Raw genomic sequence first — 21,555 nt, 5'->3', positions numbered from 1 at the left:
GTGGCTACGGTCAGAATGTATCTCAGCATGTGTCACCATTTTTAAAACCTCTGTTACGTTCTAAGAAGATACGAAAATATTTGCATTATACTCTTCAATTAAATTACTAAAATTAAAGTAATAATAAATAGCAAATTTCAAGACAATTAAATAAATTTCCATCATCCAGTGTCGAAGAAAAATCGGGTATGTAATTCTAATAATTGTCACACGACATCGGAGCTTATCCTGGATTCCCATGAACACTCTCGATTAATTGAAAATGTGTAATATATTTATTCTCCATATATTACTTCTTACAACATCATTTTGTTCGTTTAAATTAACACGCGGCGCAACATTTCTAAACCGGGGAGTACAATGGGAAAGACCGACATAACATGATTTTCGTGATGCTTTCTAAAAAAAAAAACGGAATTTGAGCAATGCAAGAGAACGATATCTGTTTCAATAACGCTATATAGACGGTAAATGAAACGACAACGTTCGTCGAACGCCACGCTCCCCAAATTCCTTAAGTCCTAGCCGAGAAAGTGTTCCATAATGATCACGCCCAGACGAACGATCAGGCAGCATCAGTTAGAACGGACGATGGTTAACGCAAATGGAAACGGGAACTATAATTAGAGCAACTGATTACCACGAATTAGACGATTCATTGCTATAGATCGCGCAGACTTAGCCACGCGTTAAGTGGAACAGAGGAGGACCGTGTTTCTTTTGAGTAAATTATATAATTATATAGTTATATAATTACATAATCGTATTTTTGAAAACATGTTTGTACATGCAACACGATAGGTACAATTATAGTTAAGACACTCCAAAATGTACTTCTGTGTAATTGTGGACCACATAATATTCGCTTAATCGTCGATTTCGTTTAGAAAATTTAAACATTGAAATATTAGTGCGTTCGGAGATGAGACACTTCGTCGCTCAGAGATACGTGATTTTAATTGCAATTGCGTTAAACGAAGGTTGTCTAAAACTCTTGTCAATATTTCTGATTATAAATCGAGGACATTATAATTCTATAAAAGCATAGCGAATATTATATCAATTATCTAATTTTGACGTTGATATCTTTCTGGTTGCTGCTATATCTATATATGTATTTTATTATTGCGCCTGATTAAACATCGAACGTCGAGACGGTCATTCTCGGAATCCATTTGGTTAGATAAATCAATTCTTCCATTGGTTTCGTAATCTCGTGCGACCAAAGCGTTTCTTCTCCGGGCCTACACACTTGTTCTTTGTTCCCTCGTTTGACGTATTCATTAGAGCACAATACCATCACAGTGTCCATGAATAGTACCTATTAACGATGTCCAGTTCATCTTTCAATAGTTTCAGGTTGCTCCTGGAATACAATCGTACTCGCGCTTATTTCGAAGTCGGAGTCTCGTTATTTGTTAAAACGACTTCGATTTCTAGCCGATATCGAGTTACTGTCGACGATACACTAGCTGTGTGACAACTTTGATTTACTATGTTGCAACTAAATCCTATTCAAGTGATTTGAAAAACAGTATTTGCAAGTATCATCGCTTTCTGTTCTATTTAAGTGATTTGAAAAATGGTACTTGCAATTACCATCGCTTTTCTTACAAATATACTTCGACTGTTTTTAAGTACTTCGAAGGAGAAATTAACCCTTTGCACTCGAGCGATACTACAATTTGTCTATCGCGTTCCAAAATAATTTTTATGCTAGCAAAATTTAGATTTAAAAATTGTTAAAAGTGGAACTATTAGTATGAGTAACGAAACGAATCTCATAAGCGCAAAATGCACTTTGTCACATAAAATGGAGACACTATAGCCAGAAAAATTATTTCAGATTTACAATTAAAATGGTTTCGACTCCAAAGGGTTAACGCTTAGAAATATAGAGTATGTTCGAACTCTGTCTAGTTGATTTTTAACAAGCAGGAGTGATTTTCACGTGTAAGCGGCGGATGATAGTTTTCGAATGGGTTTGACAATTTAAATGAAACTATTTAACAATTTTAATCAAAATCATTTGTTGCTATGAACGCCAATCTAACCAATATAACCCGACGAGAGGAACTGTGGAGGCTGGATTATTAGAATTGACATTCACGAGTACACTGTAGATCTTTATGCATTCGACGCATTTTTGCAATCGCGCTTAAAATCTTGTAAAATACACCATACTTCGTCTAATCCATTGTCGAAACAATGTTATTAAAACTTTTGTTTCCGTGAAGTCCGCGGAAACGTGAATTGCTGCATAAAGTTCCACGTCTATTCATAAGTACTCAACATCTTTTTACTTCTAATTTTAACCACGGTTAGAGGCCGATTGCGTAGACTCGTCGAACCTCGGAACAGCGACCACATCATATTAATATAATTAATTTAATTTATTCCAAAGAAAAATATTCTGCAATTATCAAAACTATCGTATCCGTCATAAATACATTCAACGATTACGAGAATATAAAACGTCTCTTCGAATCCATAATTTCTGAATTGAAGCAATCAAAATTCGCATCGAACGATGCAATTTTTTATGGCAATGACTACTACGTTTTTGAACGAAATTCATTGCCAGATAAATGAATCTCCCTCGAGTCGACATTAGCTGGCCGAGGTTCAATCGAGAAGTTTCTATTTCAAGACCGTAACCGGACTCGATTCCGCCGGTAAGGTAAATCGAAAACAATAAGTATCGGTTGTCCATTAGGCAACGACGCAGCCGTTATTCTGATGACGCGTTTTGCCGCTCTTCGACATACTGAAGCCGGGACAACACTGATCCTGTTGCATCAGCGACTGCGAATTGTGGGCGTTCGCGTAATTCTCTTTGCTCTTTTTGCTAGGCGCGTTCTTCTCCCGTTTCGGGACCGTCGCTTGAACCCTTTCCTCGCGGAACTCCTCGGAGGAGGAGCTCGAACTCGCGTTCACGTTCACGTTCACTTCCGGTTTCGCGTGCACGAGAACCGCCTGGTTCTCGGCGCGTGGCGACAGGCTGTCCCTGTGGTGCCGGAAGTGTTCCTCCGTGTCGTTCAGAAGAGAGTTTAACAGGTCCATGTTCCTGGTGATCACAGCGCCCATCGAGTTCGACCTGCACTCTGCAAAACGGAGAAGGGAAAAGATTTATTTCATTTATAGTGAAACGATTATAAATTGTCATCGAGTAACCGAGAAAATGAGATCAAAGTTTGAAAATATAATAAAAGCTTGAATAAAAGCTTGGTAACTGGAAGGTTAAACTTCGTGACTTATTCAATAGAGAAATGTTATTTAACAAATAACTGGCTCACCTCTCGTGTCAGGAATCTTGGTCGGCGAATTGGCGACCGATCTCCGCGCCACATCTTGAAACGTGATCGGCGAATAAATCCTCCTCTCTTCGGGAAGGTACGACGTATCCACGGCAATCGGCGATGCTATCTTCGAGCCCCGCCTAGACGATGTCTCCAAACAATTCTGTGGTGTAAACATGGTCGCGGAAACGAAGCTCGCGGACGTTCCCGCCGACAGTCTCTTCTCGATGGTTCTCGTGTGCCATTGGGGCGGCTCTTGGATCGTGATGCCTTTCGTCGTGGACGATCTGTGCTCCCTTTTCTCTAGCCAGTATGTTTTCATCGTACCTGAAGCACCGGTGAGCATAATTGTCTATTAATTCATGGTTTTGTTCGAAAGAATTCTTTTAGATCAGACGAGACAAGATTAAGGGTTGATTCGCGTCGATACATAACAAAAGTCAGACATAATATTCATTGTTAAATAAGAAAATTATCGTGTATGTTTATTAAGTCTGATAGGAGGAGATATGTATTGTCAACTTCAACGTTCAAAATCCAATGGCTAGTCTTATACTAAATTAATAATTAATAATTAATAATTCAATAATTGATAACTTCGTTCACCCGTACCTTTGCCTTTCACCTCAATTTCTCCCCGTTCCTTGACTTTATAAGAGGGTGAGAGCAACTCTCGCGTAGAATGCGATATATGAATCTGCATCGCCTGACTTGTCGCCTCCATTCGAGACGCCGTGTTCACCGAGTCGCCGAACAAACAATATCTGGGCATCTTCAAGCCAACGATACCAGCCACCACAGCACCGCTGTGAATTCCAACTCGTATTTGAAGATGAAGTCCTGGGAAAAAATAATCGAATACCATTCAAAGTAATCTAAAGAACCGCCGAAATCTATCTGCTTCGATCACCAACAAAATCTACAATGTAAATTTCGTTCGATTAGAAATTGCGAAGTAAACTTCTGAAAGTATAAATATATATTTTTAAAAGGTATATATAAATTAATTGAAAGATGCGGAAAACGTATCAGGGTTAACGAAGAATACGCTAAAAAATAATAAGCGATGAGTAATGGACTCGATCGTATATGATAATAATAGAATTAATTAAGCGGTAGGATTGAATACAGTTTTATGAAACGATAAAGCTCGTACAATTTCGAACGCGATACTTTCGTAGCCCTACCTGTGGATCGATCTTTCAAATCCGTTATGGCTTCGACCATGTCCAGGGCCATATCACATACGCGGTGTGCATGATCGATTTCTTTCACGGGCGCGCCGGACACAACCATATAAGCATCGCCGATGGTTTCAACCTGAAGAGAGGAAGACTGCTTTTTAACTGACAGTGGAAATATACAGAGGACGTTTGTTATTGTACTTCTAAAAATAATACGAATGTTTCATCTAAAATTGAAATATCGCATACGATTCAATAAGGAAAACCGAAAGAAATTCGAACGAATATATAATTTATTAGAAAACAATAAAGGTGAGACTAAAAAACGATGCCGTTCACTATTGTTTTCTCTTTGATAAACCGTGGATATAGTGAGTCAGATTTGTGAACGGTAATGTAACTATGTATGAGAGATAGATAGAGAGAGAGAGAGAGAGAGAGAGGTTCAAACTTCTTCTTTATTGTCTGAAAGCAAACGAGTCTACGGTATGAGGACAAATAAATGCTAACTCTAACTACCTAAGAATACCTTATACACCCGATTCCGTTCTGTCAACGTGTCAAAAAGCGAGTACATTGCGTTCAGCATAGACACGACCTCCATCGGCGTGATTCTACTGCAGATCTCGGTAAACGTAACAACGTCGGAGAATAAAATCGATACGCTGTCGAACATCTGAAACCATCGAGGATAAAAATCAAAAGTTTGATGAAATCGCAATTTTTCCTTTTTTTTAATCGTCTATTCGCCGGTTCAATAACCTTGCGCAATTATATCTTCGTTAAAAGCAATCGTGAGTAATTTTTTTAAAACTCAGAGAAACAGAAACCAGTTTTGATAACAAAAATCATGAAAATTGAGTAAATGATGCTGTGCAGTAAATAGCTTCGATGAAAGGCGTTTATAATGCGTTTACATAATTTAGAAGAATATTATTAGTTTTTATTTTAAAATTATTATTAGTTTTAATTTTAGTATTATTATTAGTTTTAATTTCTTATTTTGTTAAGTTGTCGAGAATGTGTTCGAACGTCTATATTGAGTATTAACAAATAAATTGTGAACATACGTATTAGGTAATATCAAACATATTGCTCACTTCACACGTGTCTATAGGACTCTCGCCGTTCCTCAAACGATCCGCCACTTGTTTCGGTATCATCTGATAAAGCAACTCGTCCGTTCGCTTCATTTCTTCGTCCAATTTTCTCATCGATTCCTCGAGCTTCTTGCTTTTTAATTGTTCTTGATCCAATGCTAGCTTCAGCTCCACCGATTGTTGCGTACCAGCCAGCATCAGATCCCTATAGGAAACAGTAACAAAATTTTTATAAAAAAAAAAGTTGATGTACTTTAATATGCATAAAACTATTACAGAATGGAATTATGCGTGCAAATAAAGAAAATATACTACACCTGCTGAAGTCGTGCATAGAGAGATCGTTTATGTATAGTCCAGTCGCGATTAACGCGTTTAGGTCTGGCATTACGGGTGTACCAAGGTACATTATCATCTTCCAATTGTCCATGTATATCATTTGACCTGAAAAAGTATAGTCGATGTTTTAGTCGATGTTTTAGTTAAATTTTTATTTATCAAATTTTCAGTAAATTTTCAATTATATCTATTTAACAGCGATACAACAAGAAAAACATAACACTGATTTGAATCGAAACTATACCTTTCAATCTTAAAGTTCTGTCGTCTACAGAATCGAGCTCGTCGCTCAACAAAATTTCATCCCTGTGCCGATCGGACGGCCGCTCCGTCAGAATTGGTTCCACAGTGACAAGCTCGAAAATGTTGTTCGTTCTGTTCAAGATCTGTAACACAAATATTATGTCAAATAATAAAAGTGGAAATCGGATTCGGGATAGTCGAGAATAATTTTGTTGGATGCGCTTACCGAATGAAACTTAAACGCAATGAGCGGTCTAACGAGATCGAAGAAATGCGTGATTTTCTTACCAACGAGATCGGGTAATATTACCATCAGCGAATTCCCGATACTCCTTACAACCATGTCTGACCTGAAAACAGTCATTTGTTTCCGTATTACCTAAACGAGTTACAATTTTTTAGATAGGTGATCATTAAACTACAGAAACTATAAGAAGTACACGTTAAAAAAGAAGAACAAAATCATATCTAATTAAGATGCAAAACAAAATTGTCTAATTTTTAGAAAAATCTTCAGATATTAATATTTTAATTATTAATACAGTGGCAGAATTATCTTCTGACAGTAAACCTTTTCTTAGACCTTTCCTAATGATCGAAATTACTTATTTTTATTACTTAATTCTTTAACGTTAGCAATCTACCACCAATTTCTATATTTTAACCTAGTATTTTTAATATTTGCAAAATAGGTGGCGATTAACGCAAGAAATATCAACGTACCCGAAGACAATGCAGAACGGAAATATTTCGAACAAGACGAACGCTCCGATTGGCAGGTGTTTCTCCTCGCGGGTCATCGCCAATGAAGCTTGCGTGAAAGCTCTGTTATCAAAGGTGAGTTGAAAAGTGACGTGCACCGTGTCGAAAAGGACCTCCTCCCTTACGAGCTCGATCTGCAGCTCCTTGTGATAAAAATGACGAGCTACTTCTCTTATCTGACCCATCGTGTAATAAACGAAGCCGCGTCGCTTGCTCCTGTAATGAAGAGTCAAGCCTGGAATAGAGGGAAACAGATTGGTTACGAAATTTACTTGGCAATGCCTATACTTATTACAACCTGTCATTGGGAAATGATTTATTTGGAAATTGGTAACACCGTTAATATTATAATTAAACAGAAGCATTTTTTTAGGTTTTTAATTTCGTATTTTAATATACGTTTATAAAATTTTACTAAATTAGGATCAATAAGCTCTGATACATTTTTATAAAATTTCACTGAATACTTATAAATCAATTTATATTGCAATATTTTGCATCAAGAATAAAACGTTAAAATAAAAATATGGATATATGAATAAATATATGAGTATGATTTATTGAAAACCGTAGCTCTCGCTTGAACGATCAGAATTCGTTCGGAGCTCGGCAGAGTCACGACTCCCATTAGGAAATTGGGTATTATATTCGGAACGGCAACAGTATTTACCTTGGCGTGTTTCATTTTCGCAAATAAACGAAGGAGCTCTCATCCTCGGGTAGGAAAACTTGAGATATTCGTGTAAATTGTCCAACCCGTTAAGGAAATCTCTTACGTGACGTCCGAGTACTGAAAGCACACGATCGTAACCGTACTGGCCAACGAATCCTACGAAGTGTACACCCAGTTGATCGAAAAATTCTTTCTCCGTTATGCCAAGTACCTGTGGTGTAAGTGGAAGAATATACTCGATTGGACGGAAATAATACTGACACTGGCAAGAACTATTTAATCTATCGAACGAAATGTCTGGCACGAAAGAACAAAGGTTGGTGAACAGAAAATATACGCATCCTCGTGTGCGTCTAAATACAGGATATCCCAAAAATCTCTAACAATCTAGAGGAAGAAGATACCTGAGATCATGTTAAACAACTTTTTCCTTTACAAAACTTTTCTCCGAGACTTCGCTAAAATGAGTTATTAATAAAAAAAGATTGACCAATAAGAAACGATCTCAGCTGGCGCGCAGCGATCAAGGCAACAAGCGGTCGACGCCCAGTTTCGCTCACTGGCTCAACCACTGCGCGTCAGCGGCGGTCGCGTCTCATTGGTCAATGTTTTTCATTAATAACTCGTTAACGATGCCTCGGAGAACATTTTTGTAAAGGAAAAAGTTGCTTGAAATCACGTCTGGTATCTATTTCTAGATTATTAGACATTTTTAGATTCCTTACACAACTCTACGAGGATTTACAAAAAAGATCTGAGAAGATCCTCAATATATTAAAACGTACGAATAATCAAATGATTTATTTAACTTGTCACAATCCATAATGTATAGACTATCGTTTTTAAAATGAACTGCGAATATTAGGTACTCATTGTAGCTTTCAACGTAAGAAGTTTTTTAATAGATAGTTAAACGATTTTAGCTAACTTATAGTTTCTTCTATTCGTAGCTTTTTTGAAGAAACTCTTTACTATTTCTCAAATTTGACGACGCTATAAATATTCGGTCAGCTACGTAAATCACTCTGGTCGCTAATTTATTATTTGTTGAGGTCGCATGGATAATCTAAGCTTCGAAACAGTTGTTTACATCTTATAGAAGTCCGGATAAATCGTACCTGAATCGCTTTCTTCGCTAATCTTGGTATTAGATTCTCTGGATAAACTTGATGAACGCTAAAACTCGGCTGATCTACGGCCGCCTGTCGTCGAATCTCCTCCCATCTGTCTTCACCGTAGACTTGCCGTATGTACTCGGACATGTTCTCTAGTATTAGGCCGTACATCTTTACTTATTTTCACTCGGCTTCTGCTGGAAAAATTTTCGTTCGATTTCAATGCATCATCCGTACCGTGTACGTGTATACATAGATAGGATGTTGAAACTTTCACCAGAAGCAAATCGTACTAATTTGCCGAGGAGAGACAAACGGAGTACACATTAGCACGCTGGCTACCGCACCACATCGCTACATTATCCTATTTTTGATTTGAAAATTAATTCTCGCTATGATATATTTATTGAATTTCGTTAGAATCATCGAAATATAGGAGAACAAAACAATCTCTATTTAATCGCGTAAATTACTTTGTGGGATTTTTTCGCGGCAGTCAATGTGTTAACAGTGATCGAAATAAGTATTACATATTGTTCTGATTACCAGCACAGTCATTTTTGTGGAAATATTATTATTAGCTATTACTAGTTGTTATATTTAATGATATATATATAAAACTATATTATAATAATTAAATATGCATTATACAGTGCATTCGAATCTATTTAATTACATTACCATCGTAAATGATTATACCATTTTAATTTAATTTATCTATTAAAATCATAGATCAGAAAAAAAAAGAAATTAAAAATCGAGCTACGTAAAAGAAAATAGAAATTCAAATATATCAAATTGAAGGATTCAACGAAGATTATTTTCCCCGGCTGGAGCAGACCTAATATCGTTGAAAACAATGTCGCAGCGAGACACAACAATGGCGAGCTTTTTATTTCGGCCCGCGACGTCTCGGCGGCGATATCATGAAGATTCTTTGCCATAACCGACGAAAATAACTCAAGATCAAGGAGGCTCCCGGGGAACAATCTTTCCGGAGCGTGACGCTCGGACCGCCGACAATTTCGGCCGCTTTCGGATGCTCCTCGCGTTTTTTGATTATGATGTACACTGACCCCGAACCGCGAAAGGACGGGGTCCGGCCGGCGACGTTTTTGCTTGAATTGAAATCAACCATGCACATAAGTAAGTGCACGGTTATTATTAGACCGTTCACAATTTCACTCACGCGTGCACCTTCGCCGATGGACACGCGCGCCTAGATCCGCCGACGGCGAATGATAAACGAGCAGCGTCTTCGTGAATGATTCTTTCATGGTTCACGTGAAACCGCGACGATTTTCACTTAATCATCAATGTCTGTCTACGAATCCCAGCATTATTATCCCAGCGCTATCTCTAACCGAGTTACTTTTTTCGAGATTAGTGCAAACAATTTATTTTAATTGCTGGAAGAAGTGTTAGCTGATATATGATATGTCTGGGAAGTTGCATTTCGAATTGCAGAAGGGAATGCAAATGCAGTTGCAATGTAGATGATTATTATTAGAAATATTATAGCTATGTCTTGTTTCGTAAAAGTGAACCGTAATTAAATACACTGTCCAGCATAAGTTTTATATTTCAATAAATGAGCCGATCTGAAAATTGTCCGAAATAAAAATTCGCTGGTAATATGAACAATTAAAATGTCACTAATTTTCGTCAATATCGATATGAATAAGCAGTTATAGTATTTTAGTCTATACTAATCATAGTAATACAGTTGTGTTTAATTCTACCACTAAAATAAACGCTTATCGAATAATAAATACGAGCGTGGTCGTTAAATCCATTCGTGACAGAAAATTCTTTGAATAAAGGTCTCGATTCCAGTCGAATCCAGTTCGAATTTATGTCATCGTTCTAAGCTTACCGGATCAATTATTTCACTAGAGTACTCTGTGTAACGAGGCCGGCTCTAATATCGTGAATACGCGGGCAATATCACCAACACGAGACGAAGAGGAGAACGATCGGACACTCGCGTTCCGTTGTCGATGCGCGGAAAAGTATTAGAGCAATATCACGCCGCGGCGTCACGCGAATTCTTTAATTACTATCATCTATGCTACTCCGCTCGGCGGACTCTCTTTTCCCGGAAAATTTCGAACGATCGGCGCAATCAGGTGCACACATATCCCGCGGCCGCATCTGCGGCATCTATTTATAAGATCGACTAGGCGGACGACCGTGGAGTCACTAGAAAAATATCCTGAAATAAACACCCTCCCAATTAATGATATTGCTCCGACGAGCACTGTTGTGAGCCTCCGGCTGGATCGGCCAGATCTCTCGCTCATAGTTTTTGCAAAACGTAGTTTGCGATTCTTCGGTAAATTGCAATTTAGGGGGTGAAAGCCAGAGATATTGGCGGATTTGAAAATATCCAAGTAATAAATAGATAAATAGTAATGATAGTAATAATGGTAATAATAATAAAAATAGTAATAACTTCTTTTACACTCAGGTGTAACAAATTTTAATATCCTAGAATTACAGTAAAACAGTCAAAAAAATATAAATCGTGGAACCGTTAAAAAATCAGTAAAGGAAAGCAACAAAATTGAATTTACATTACACGAAACAGTTTCATCGAGTAGATGATACGAATAAATAAAATATACCTCGTTCTACGAAATTTATTGCAACCTTCTTTCGTAGTTGTCCACATCTTTTACGAATAAAAAAAAACATGCAAGGTCATTCGGAATTTTGTTACGTCCCAGACAGAAACATTTAATAACAAATGCAAGGATTCCACGGTGCGCCTTTTACTAGTGGCCGGCCATAAAATTTCGCTTTCATTACATTTACGTTTGTCACATCTCGCACAATAACAATAAAGCATGCCTTGAATACTTATTGTTTCAAGTACACGTCGCAAATGCACACGGTGCCGACGTGCATGTTCTCTCCCGGCATACAGTTATCGAGGCGTAGCCGTCGAGTTCCCATTCTTAGATTGCAAATGTTTCTGCGAATTCGAATCATCATTGATAAATATATGCAAACGAGAAGCGGGACGAGTAAAAGAATTATATTTGTTGATGTTTATCGGTGTCAACAAACATTGCGAGGACTATGATTTCTTTATAATGTCTTTTTACCAGACGGCCTCCAACGAAATATAACTAAACAATTAAAATGAAGTATCGAAAAGATACAAAAAAATATTAGAATTGTTCAGGAAATTAATTGTAATTATTACAGTTTGTTAGTACAATAAAATAGATGCAATTAATAAAAATTTTAATTGCGGAGACTGTTGCCAAAAGAAACGGCGATGGCAGACGTATCGACTACATATAGTTCACATCAATGTTTTAATAAAAATGACGCTTTAAATTCCTTCAAAACGTAAAGGAGTAAGATGACATTATAACTATATCTGAAACTATACAACCCTACCTTCAAAGGGCGCGTCTCACTCGAACGTATTGCGTTCCTCTGGAACGTTTCAACTGCTAAAAATTTCAAAAACTTACTAAACAACAAAATTTGAAAAATAAACCTAGCAACAAAATCTACTTTGCAACGATGCATTTCAACGATGTCAGCTTCGCACAAAACTGACCTAGCCGAACAGTCCGCTCACCGATCAGACGATCGAGATTCAATTATGCAATATAAAGAATAAGTATCCATGCTGGTACCAAGTTAAAAAACAAATAAAAAGTGTTACATACTAAACCAAGTCCTCGCGTTTACGGCTTCACCCCGTTTTAGACTAAATCTACCTTAAAGCGACTGGCATGGCTCATAAAAATAATCTCGGTAATTATTCATAATAATATCAATAATTATTGTAAAATAAAATATAGAAAGTATATTCTAGTCGATCGGCGGAGATTTGGTAAAAGAAGCGCCGATTTCAAAAGAGCAATCGCAACCACAGCAAAGGATTAAAAGGAAGTGATCGTCGACGACGCCGGGAGTTTCACAATCGATTAGAAAAAGTTTCGCATAAAATCGCGAGGTGCGAATCGCGAGGACTTGATTTACGATCTAACGACTGCCGGATAGAAGAAGGACTCACAGAACAATTCGCCAGGAATACCACTTCACTTGCGTCACCGTGGATGTAGCGGCCAGAAAAGACGCGCCGGGTGCGCTGCCGCGCACAAAAAATGAATCCAAATGAATGTACACGGGGAAAATCTGTAGCAGGTCTCTCTACCCAGACAGATAGGCAAACAAGAGAGACACGATGGGAACCAGCGTTACAGCACCGCGTTACACATTTCGCAAAAGCGCCGGATCACGTGTCCTGCGGGGCAGTGCAGTGTATGGAATAGTCGGACAAGCAGGATCTCTCCCCCTTTTTCCGTCTTATCCTGCTCATCCCCCGTACCCTGCCGTCAATCCCTCCCTCCCTTCCGCCTTTTGCCGGCACTGTCGGCCATTTACAGAGACGTCAGAAGTTGCCGGTGTCAGTGACTTTTGGATGCACCGATGCTGGCTTCCGGGCAACCGATAAGATAAGATTTTTATTCGCACAGGGATGTCGCACGCCATTGCTACTTTTTACATTGGGAACAACGTCATCTATAGCTTCGAGGCTGTGAGTATCGCAATTGTGTAGTATATCGTGATTGTTTAATTGTACTTTGAATCATCCCTTTGCTACTGGAATCGCTCGAGGAACAGTTTTACGGAAATAGAAGCGTACAATGATGATAAATTGTCAGGGTTCCTTTGCTTCAATAAGCTTTGCTTACGGTGACCATGCATGATATTACAGGAAAAAACTAACAATGAATAAAAATATGTTTGTATTTATGTATAAGTAAAAGCACCTTTTTATGAGATCATGTTTTATAAAAAAAATGAAACGATGTTTCAACTGTCGAATAATTAGATTAGTAAACTATATAACAAAGTGTTTACTGAAGACACTGATAATTATAACAATGATTTAACGCAAAGATTCTAAGCAATGTGAATTTTATTTTAACAGATCGTCATTTGTGAATTTAAATAAAAGGGCATTTTAAATGGTAATTGAAATCTCAGCGAATACTATGAAATATTTATTTAAGTTTCGCTTTGTATTATAAACAGTATTTTTAATATTTCTTGATAGTGTATATAGACAAAAAAGCGTTCACATAAGTGTACGATAAAATAAAAGAATTGAAATAAATTCCTATCGTAATCTTCGATATGATTCTGTTTAACATTTCTGACAAATTTGACAAAATTCATACATCATTTTTTAATATAACTCGATCTCGTCGCTTCGCCGGCTTTGAATTGTATAAGAGCACAATATTGAAAGACAAAAATGTGAAATGGAAACTTTTGTCATATGAAAGTTTCTCTAAATGAGTTTCAAACAAGCTGGTGACATCTGTCATAACTGTACATATGTACAATAGGTTCAAACAAAGCTATTTCACAGATATCCAGATCTCTAACAACTCGAATTGTGAGAACTTAACAAAAACTATTTGTTGCGCTTGTTTTATAATGAATTTCTCCTGTATCTCTCATTTACGTTGTTACAGAGAAAAAATTTGTTTCTTCGTTTTATCGAACGTAAAGCTGTAAGATTGTATTAAAAGAATCTTTTTCCTTTAGCATTTCAAGTTCTTTTATCAAGAAAATCGTCTTTAATTAATTATTCAGGTCCACGTGTTGTGCTACGCAGCATTGTAATCAATGGAGACTTTATTAGCCTTTTGTTATCTACATTGCCGTCGATAAAAGATGCAGGATATTTAATTAGTCAAGATACGTAATTCGACTTATCTTCTGTAATAATAAATTGTTTTATCGAGTACAAAACAAAATGTCGGACGTTGGGAAAGGGCGCGTAACGTCTCGGAATAATTATTAACATAAAACATTAAACGTTAGGTAAATATATAATTAAGTAACATTGCGTTATATCTTTATCTTTATTCATATCTTTTATCATGTTGATTAATAATTCTTCGTATTTTCGTGATTAAAAATCACTTCGTAGTTTCGTGATTAAAAAATCACTTTGTATTTTCTCATACCTCGAACTAAACAATTCCAAGCTCTACACTTTATTTATTCTTTCTTTTGTTTTTTGTGAGGATGGATTTTTTAATTTTCCAAGGGTCCGGAGTTTAATGTAATTCATTTCTAATAAGATCCTTTAAGGGACACGTGTTGCAGCCGTCTGACCAACTCGTGCGACCTCGTCATTATTGGATACGGTTATAATTGTCCTAGTATACTTAATGAACGTTCAAGCAAATTACACGACATCGAAATGCTCCCTGTATTGTGCTCTAAATTGATATTAAGCCCGATGGGGGAGGACTGTCGTTTCTGGATGAGCGTGCGCCATGTGAACGCAATGGGAAAATGCTCGCTTTTCGTAACGTATACAATTTATAAAGTGGTTTTAGCGTGGCAATCGGAAAATCATGTAGTTTAATGAAAAATACTGATTCGATATGCGATATTATTATACATTTGGCTGAGTTATTATTTAGTCTTAATACTTACATCTCACTGGTAAATTATAAAAATAAATAACTACTTGTTACAATTTTTCTTCGGACATTTTAAAATAAACGTATATTACTATCAATTAATCTGTTCAATTTATTGTTGCTAAAATTATAAATTCTAAACTGTGAAAAATGAACATAACGTAATAGTAATTATTTTAGAAGTTTAATAGTATTCCGAGATATAATCTTCTAAAAAACATAGATCGACAACTAAATTTCAATGAAAGCAGAAAAATAGTAAAAGGAGCTCATTTTTTATAGATAAGCATATCATTACATCTCACATTATATTTAAGGAATCGATACTGAAATTGTATTAAAATGTCATTAAGCAGCTCATTACCTTCAAAACGTACACGAGAGGAGTATTAATATTCAAACGGCATATTCTAGATAATAATAGGGTAATTTTTCGACGAGGTAATTTGAAGACGATCATAAAATTTGTATGTGAATATTCCTCGTATAATTTATACAATTGCATTCGATGATTATAGTGATTCAATAAATCGCGAATACATTTCACAATTCCAAAGATCGTGTTCCTATATCTAGAAGAATGTCTCTAATAACTATGTAATAAAACGCAGGTTTGCATAGTATTGTTTGATAAAACTTATTAGCATTCCTAAAGTAAATCCTACGATATTTATCTTCGCGATAGTTTGAATCACCCGGACAATTAAAACAGCGCGTGTATTGTAATCGTGATTACGTTCTCGTTTACGCGTTCTCATTTTAAAAGAAAGCTTCCTAATGTTTAAAGGATCAGTGATGTAACCGATAAAAAAAAAATTGTTTATCATCCGAATAGCCAGCATCCGTCGCGTAGAGCCAATTAAAGAGCACGTGTATGCAAGATCACCGACTCCCCGAGATATCCAATATTTGCCGGGTACATACACGCGACGCGTAACATCGCGAAAAATACGATTACACGTAGCCGAAGCGACGGCCGTTATTATCGCTTTATCGCTGGCGAACCATCCAGATGTATTCTACCATACGAACCGTCGAGTGGATCCACGTGACGTAGACGTTCAAGGGGATGCAGCAGGTGTTAGAAAGCAGTCCACCACCACACAAGAGTAACACGTTCACGTTAACCAGCTATTTACCTATGTGTGAACGTACCAATAGCCAACCCCGGGGCGCACACTCGAGATCAATCGCAAAGAAAATCCTGCGCAATCGCAAATATCCTGGATGCTACGTGAACACGCGACCATCCTCGATCTGATAAGACGGTGTCGTCTTTTTCTCAAAAATCTCATGCTTTTTTTAAACAGAAACGTAAACCGGCAAATCATGGATATGAGCACGAGTCTTCGTACAATGTTAAGGGTAAATTAAAAGACCTTTTATTTCATGTATATTGCGTGTTCAGAAAGTTTAAAACTCATAGTACGAAAATAATGATTTGAAAGATGAAAAAATAGTGGTATCAGACATCGTAATTGATTTTAATTGTACTAGGAACAAGATAGAATTAACAATTTAGTGCTAATTGAAAGAAAGGTGAATCTGCTTGTGCTTCTAAAGAAGTTGTCTAAATAAAGAGATTTATTTAAAAATTATAAAATGAACTAAATTATTACAAAATAAACGTTTAATATTTTAGAACAGTTTTCGATAATATTTTTTACTTGAACAGGTGATATGTCGAAATACAAAATAAAATAGAATTGGTGTAATAAATGAGAATCAAACAAAATTATCTTAGGAAAATGCAAAATATTTCGAGTTGATAAAATAGAATAAATCTACTTCTATTTGCATTCCACTAATATTAATATACCTATCTAATCAAGCTACGTTAAGAATTAATCGAGCGCGTATTTTATCCTATTGTGCTCTTCCTCGAGCAAAGTATTAGAACACGCAAAACTCTGGTAGCAATCTACGAGCGAATTCTATCGTTTCATTGGAGAAAATTAGAGGAGCACACTTACCTCATCCCAACCCACTGTGCATTCTCGTTCAGCCAGCACGGATATCAACGTTCCTGGAGAAATTCTATTAATCCTAGACACTAGAATGAGGAGTTACATCTTTTATTCGAACGATCACGAGACAAACATCCATTACATTACGTTCTTTTATTTATTATTACTAGAAACATCGTCGTCGGAACGCGTACGAAGAGCACAGCTCTTATTCGTATCTTATCACAAGTAACTTCAACAACGATCGCCGGTAGCGGACGCGGTGCGTATCGGTAATTTGATGTTAACGATTTGCGGTATAATTACTTCGGAAATCTCCTAAATTAGCCTGCTTGAGATTTGTGTCCCTTTACCCGCTATTACAGGCCAATTTATGACAAACGATTCACGCTTCCTAACGATTGACGAGGGACCCATAGAACTACCGGTGTCCGGCGAACAATCGGACACGTTACTTACTGGCCACGATACCAGACGCCACTGTCTACATGGAAGGTCACTGTTTCCTGCTATTAGCCGGCAAACTCGATCGGAAAGTCAAGCGATGATGTACGCGGCTCATATAATAAGCTGATATACCAACCGCGACTACCAACGAGCCGCCGCAGACGTAAATCGCGGCGGAAGGCAGCCAGCGAGTCGTCAAGACGATTGCATTTGCATGCAGCGTAACGCGGTCCTGTAGAAAGTGAAATGGTAATCGCCGTTGGTTTGGTCTCGCGACAGAAGAGGCTTCAACGAGCCACGTACGACTACGTCAATCATTGAAAAGTATCCCGAGCTTATTATTAGACGTTCAAATCAATTTGCATAATGGATACTTGAATAACAACTGTCTATGTGTTCGACCAATGATCGCATGAACTTTCAGATGAAATAATTGGGCTCATCTTCGCGTAGAACAATCGTTTGCATCGGATCCCCAGAAAATGTTATTACATGACATTGGGACGGTTTAGATACTTCATACTTTCAGTACGATTTTCTAAACTTGTAGAACATCGCCGACTGCTCGATAGAAGCGAGATCAAATTCTCTGACAGGAGTGAAATATCATCTATTATTCTCTTTCTTTTTTTTTAGCAGCGTAATAACTTGACGCGATGTTCGCATGATTCAGAAATTTTTATTACAAAATAATTACAACTGTGGTACATCTTTGAAACATACTATTGATGCATTAATTATTAAAATATACATACACGCGTTCTCTAGTTAATGCATATAGTACTGTACAAAATACTTTATACAATACGAAAAATTAATCCATTGTAAATCGTAGTGAAAATATAAATATTATCACATCAGTGTTGCATTACAAGTTGTACAAGTAATACTTTTATAATAGAACTCTCTAAATAAAACTCTTTTTAGAATTAGCACATATTAAGTATAGACAAATTTTTCTTTAATTCTTTAACTTTTCATTATTTCTTACCCTGCATCACATTTTCTCTTGAAATCAGAAATAAAATTGCGAAATTTCGAAAAATGCGTCACTCTATCACTATTACTTGAAGTTTGTATGAAGTGATAACATACTGTACTGAGGAATGTGATTAAACAACCTTGTGTTAATCTTTATAGAGATAATTTGCCGTCGTTATTAACGTTATTTATAAGTACGTAATTTAGATATCGAATCTGCGATACGCGTTGCCAAAATTTTTAAAATACGCAACAAATTTCAATAAAATATAATACTCGTAGCAGCGCTATTTATATTAGAACCTTTTCTCCTTTCTTATTAGTCCATCTTTTCTTGGTTATTAGATTTTGCTTTCGATTTAGACGGAAATATTACGAACAACGACAATTGTGCCAAAGAAAGGAGAAAACCGATTACGTTCTGAAACTTTTAAAACATAAAATATTAGTTTGTGACAAATACGTGAGGATATGTTATCTATTTACACGATCAACTGTTTACTTACGATAACAAATGAGTTATTAATTATAATTCCATATAACAGCCACTGGAAAGTAACAAGCGTTCCCATAAAAATTATAGGAAACGGAAGCATATCTGTATTTTTCGTCCTTATTATCTCTCCCTGATAGAACGAGAACACGTATGATAAAAATTTGTATTATGCAATTATGAATTGTATGCATATGCAAGACTTCCTAAACTTACAAGATGGAAAAGTGGAGACATGATTAAAAGGAGTAATAGTGCCGTCACGATTATACCAAATCGGAATTCAATCTTCTCAGGGCTTTCCACTTGAGCATATGCAAGGAAGACTGCGACAAAGGCTGTAGCCTTGCCTATTAAAGCAAGTGTGTCCTTCTAAAAATTTGTAAAATTTAGGATAAAATCTACCAGTAATTTCCAGTCTGCAATTTTTACTATCTTTGTGTGAGAACTTTATTAATTAATTGACGGGAATTTAAACATGTTAATTATACTGCGATTAATTCTTGCAGACCACAAACCCTATGCAGACCACAAAAGGATATAACAGATAAGGAATAATGTAGTTAGGAAGGACGTAGATAAGACAGAAAAAAGTCGCGTCATAAATGCAAGTAAGCACGTATTCTACACATTAACAGATACGACCGTATATCGTACGGAGACCAACAATTATATAATATTGCAAGCTTACCAAAATTTATGTAATCTCAATTACCTCGCATAATACAGTATTCATGCTCACAATACGCTAACGTTAAATGACTCAAACTATGATACTTAACAAAATTAATTATCCAAAATAAATCAAGTAATATATATCTAAAAGACATCTTTAGTGACCTGCTTCAGAATAATACATACTTGTTAAATGTGCAAGAGTATGATTAAAATATATTTACTTCATTAAATTTTCTTCTGAATTTCTTATCACATCCAATTTTGGTACTTATATTGTGCGCAGTAAGTTATAATTTCTGTATTGAAAATTGATTTCAAAAGTAACAGAAGCAAACATTAATCAGAAGCAACAGCATGCATGTTATCGTATAAATAAAAACTCATACCGTTTGGGATGAGTAATAGTAATACACAGCCATATATGCTGCATTTGCAAGTAATCCAAAAACGTTAACATTAACCATTGCAGGATCTCTTACAATGAATGCATATTGAAGCATCAAAGTACACCTATAAAAAAAGTTTAATTGACTATGCATACTCCAAATGTATCATATTAGATAACTATAGACTTTACTTGGCAAGTACAGCACTGTTAGTCGAAATGATAAAACAAAAAGTTTTTCCACTTACATTCCAATACCTCCCAGGAATGGCATTGGATCAAAACCCTTTGATGATCCCTTCTGGTAAATATCCTTGCATATTAATCTATAATTAAACAATAAAAAAAAGTGAATTAATTTTCCTTGATAGTTTTCAGTAATAAAATTGTAATAATAGAAACAAAAATGGAAATTTTTTAATTTAGATTCATATATGTATGTTAATGCATCCCATGCCCCAAAATGAATAGATACAAAATTTAAAATACATTTGCATTGTTATTTGTAACAAAAAAAGTTTTCGTTGCACATCTTTTAATAATTTTGCACAGAAATGTCATATTAGAACTAATTTCCAAACATTTTTTACTCTATAAACCAAATAAACTGTGTTTAGAAATTTAAACTGCATTTGGTAAAGTATAAAATTCCAAAACTTATTTGGTATAGATTTTTTTACGAATGAAATGGTGCGCAAGATTTCACGATCAAGTTAGTTTTTTAGAAGCAATACCATGTTTTTTTGTACCTTTTTTATAGCGATTTTTTTGGTAAAATGAAAGGTTGTCAAATAATTGTGTTATGGGATAAGAAATAACATTATTATCTATGTTTATATTGCAAAATTTGGGCATTGTATACATTTGACATTCGATCGTAAACATAATGAATTATTTAAAAGTAAATCAACTCACGTGCCAGATAACATGTGGCCAATTGTGGTAATCGAGGCACATGTACCCACAATTTCCTTGTAATCCTCTAAACCCATTGTGTTCTAACAGTTGTTATTCCCTACAATTGAGGAATCACTTCCTTGCACTGGTTGCCGCAGTTTTCTCAAGTGTTCTGCACACTCCCGGCATAAATGAGTAGATTAAAAGGATGACGAGGGTATGGATGTAGTTATGCAATATATTTTGTACAGTGTAGTTGTCAAGACGTGCTATGTGTGCGTACAATGTACACAGACTCTAAAATAGTAACGTGCCGCCCCGTTGTGACACGGTGGCACACTAACATGCTTGCCGACACGATGGGTTCCATCTACATTGACCGCGGGAAGTACATAAGTTGACGGTTTCACGATCGGAATAACTTTATTTTTTAATTTATTCAAAGTCACCCAATTTCGATGAAATTCTCCGTACGCAAATAAGTTGCTAGGATTTAACGAATGCATTTCTTAAATATGT

The 21,555-nt window shown here is 36.2% G+C and overlaps 2 protein-coding genes and 1 long non-coding RNA gene across 4 annotated transcripts; 1 reads left to right on the top strand and 2 right to left on the bottom strand.

Annotated features, from left to right (window-relative positions):
* The first annotated feature begins 8 nt into the window (after nucleotides 1-8).
* Nucleotides 9-7,349, top strand: LOC144478537 (uncharacterized). 2 transcript variants are annotated; one of them, XR_013495365.1, is made up of 3 exons: nucleotides 9-186; nucleotides 3,309-3,637; nucleotides 6,858-7,349. It is a non-coding gene; the product is annotated as an uncharacterized LOC144478537 (long non-coding RNA). The 2 variants fall into 2 exon arrangements; XR_013495366.1 differs by lacking the exon at nucleotides 9-186 and adding an exon at nucleotides 2,679-3,239.
* Gyc88e (Guanylyl cyclase at 88E) lies at nucleotides 2,679-18,106 on the bottom strand. The gene is made up of 13 exons (XM_078196530.1): nucleotides 17,162-18,106; nucleotides 8,719-8,912; nucleotides 7,598-7,811; nucleotides 6,889-7,162; nucleotides 6,392-6,515; nucleotides 6,167-6,308; nucleotides 5,901-6,027; nucleotides 5,584-5,788; nucleotides 5,013-5,159; nucleotides 4,487-4,619; nucleotides 3,912-4,139; nucleotides 3,297-3,626; nucleotides 2,679-3,104 (listed from the first exon to the last, which is right to left on the bottom strand). The coding sequence occupies exons 2-13, from the start codon at nucleotides 8,884-8,886 to the stop codon at nucleotides 2,713-2,715; spliced, it is 2,484 nt and encodes an 827-aa protein (XP_078052656.1). The 5' UTR covers nucleotides 8,887-8,912; nucleotides 17,162-18,106; the 3' UTR covers nucleotides 2,679-2,712.
* A 155-nt stretch (nucleotides 18,107-18,261) lies between these two features.
* LOC144478519 (sugar transporter SWEET1) lies at nucleotides 18,262-21,282 on the bottom strand. Its single transcript, XM_078196503.1, has 6 exons — nucleotides 21,055-21,282; nucleotides 20,388-20,465; nucleotides 20,141-20,264; nucleotides 19,293-19,448; nucleotides 19,090-19,209; nucleotides 18,262-19,010 (listed from the first exon to the last, which is right to left on the bottom strand). Exons 1-6 carry the CDS (start codon nucleotides 21,129-21,131, stop codon nucleotides 18,903-18,905), a joined length of 663 nt encoding a protein of 220 aa, XP_078052629.1. The 5' UTR covers nucleotides 21,132-21,282; the 3' UTR covers nucleotides 18,262-18,902.
* Nucleotides 21,283-21,555: the final 273 nt, after the last annotated feature.

Source organism: Augochlora pura, chromosome 1, assembly GCF_028453695.1.
Source record: "Augochlora pura isolate Apur16 chromosome 1, APUR_v2.2.1, whole genome shotgun sequence".
In the NCBI taxonomy this organism is placed as follows: domain Eukaryota; kingdom Metazoa; phylum Arthropoda; class Insecta; order Hymenoptera; family Halictidae; genus Augochlora; species Augochlora pura.
The sequence above is the reverse complement of the archived record's forward strand: the minus strand, read 5'-3'. Positions and strand labels throughout refer to the sequence as shown.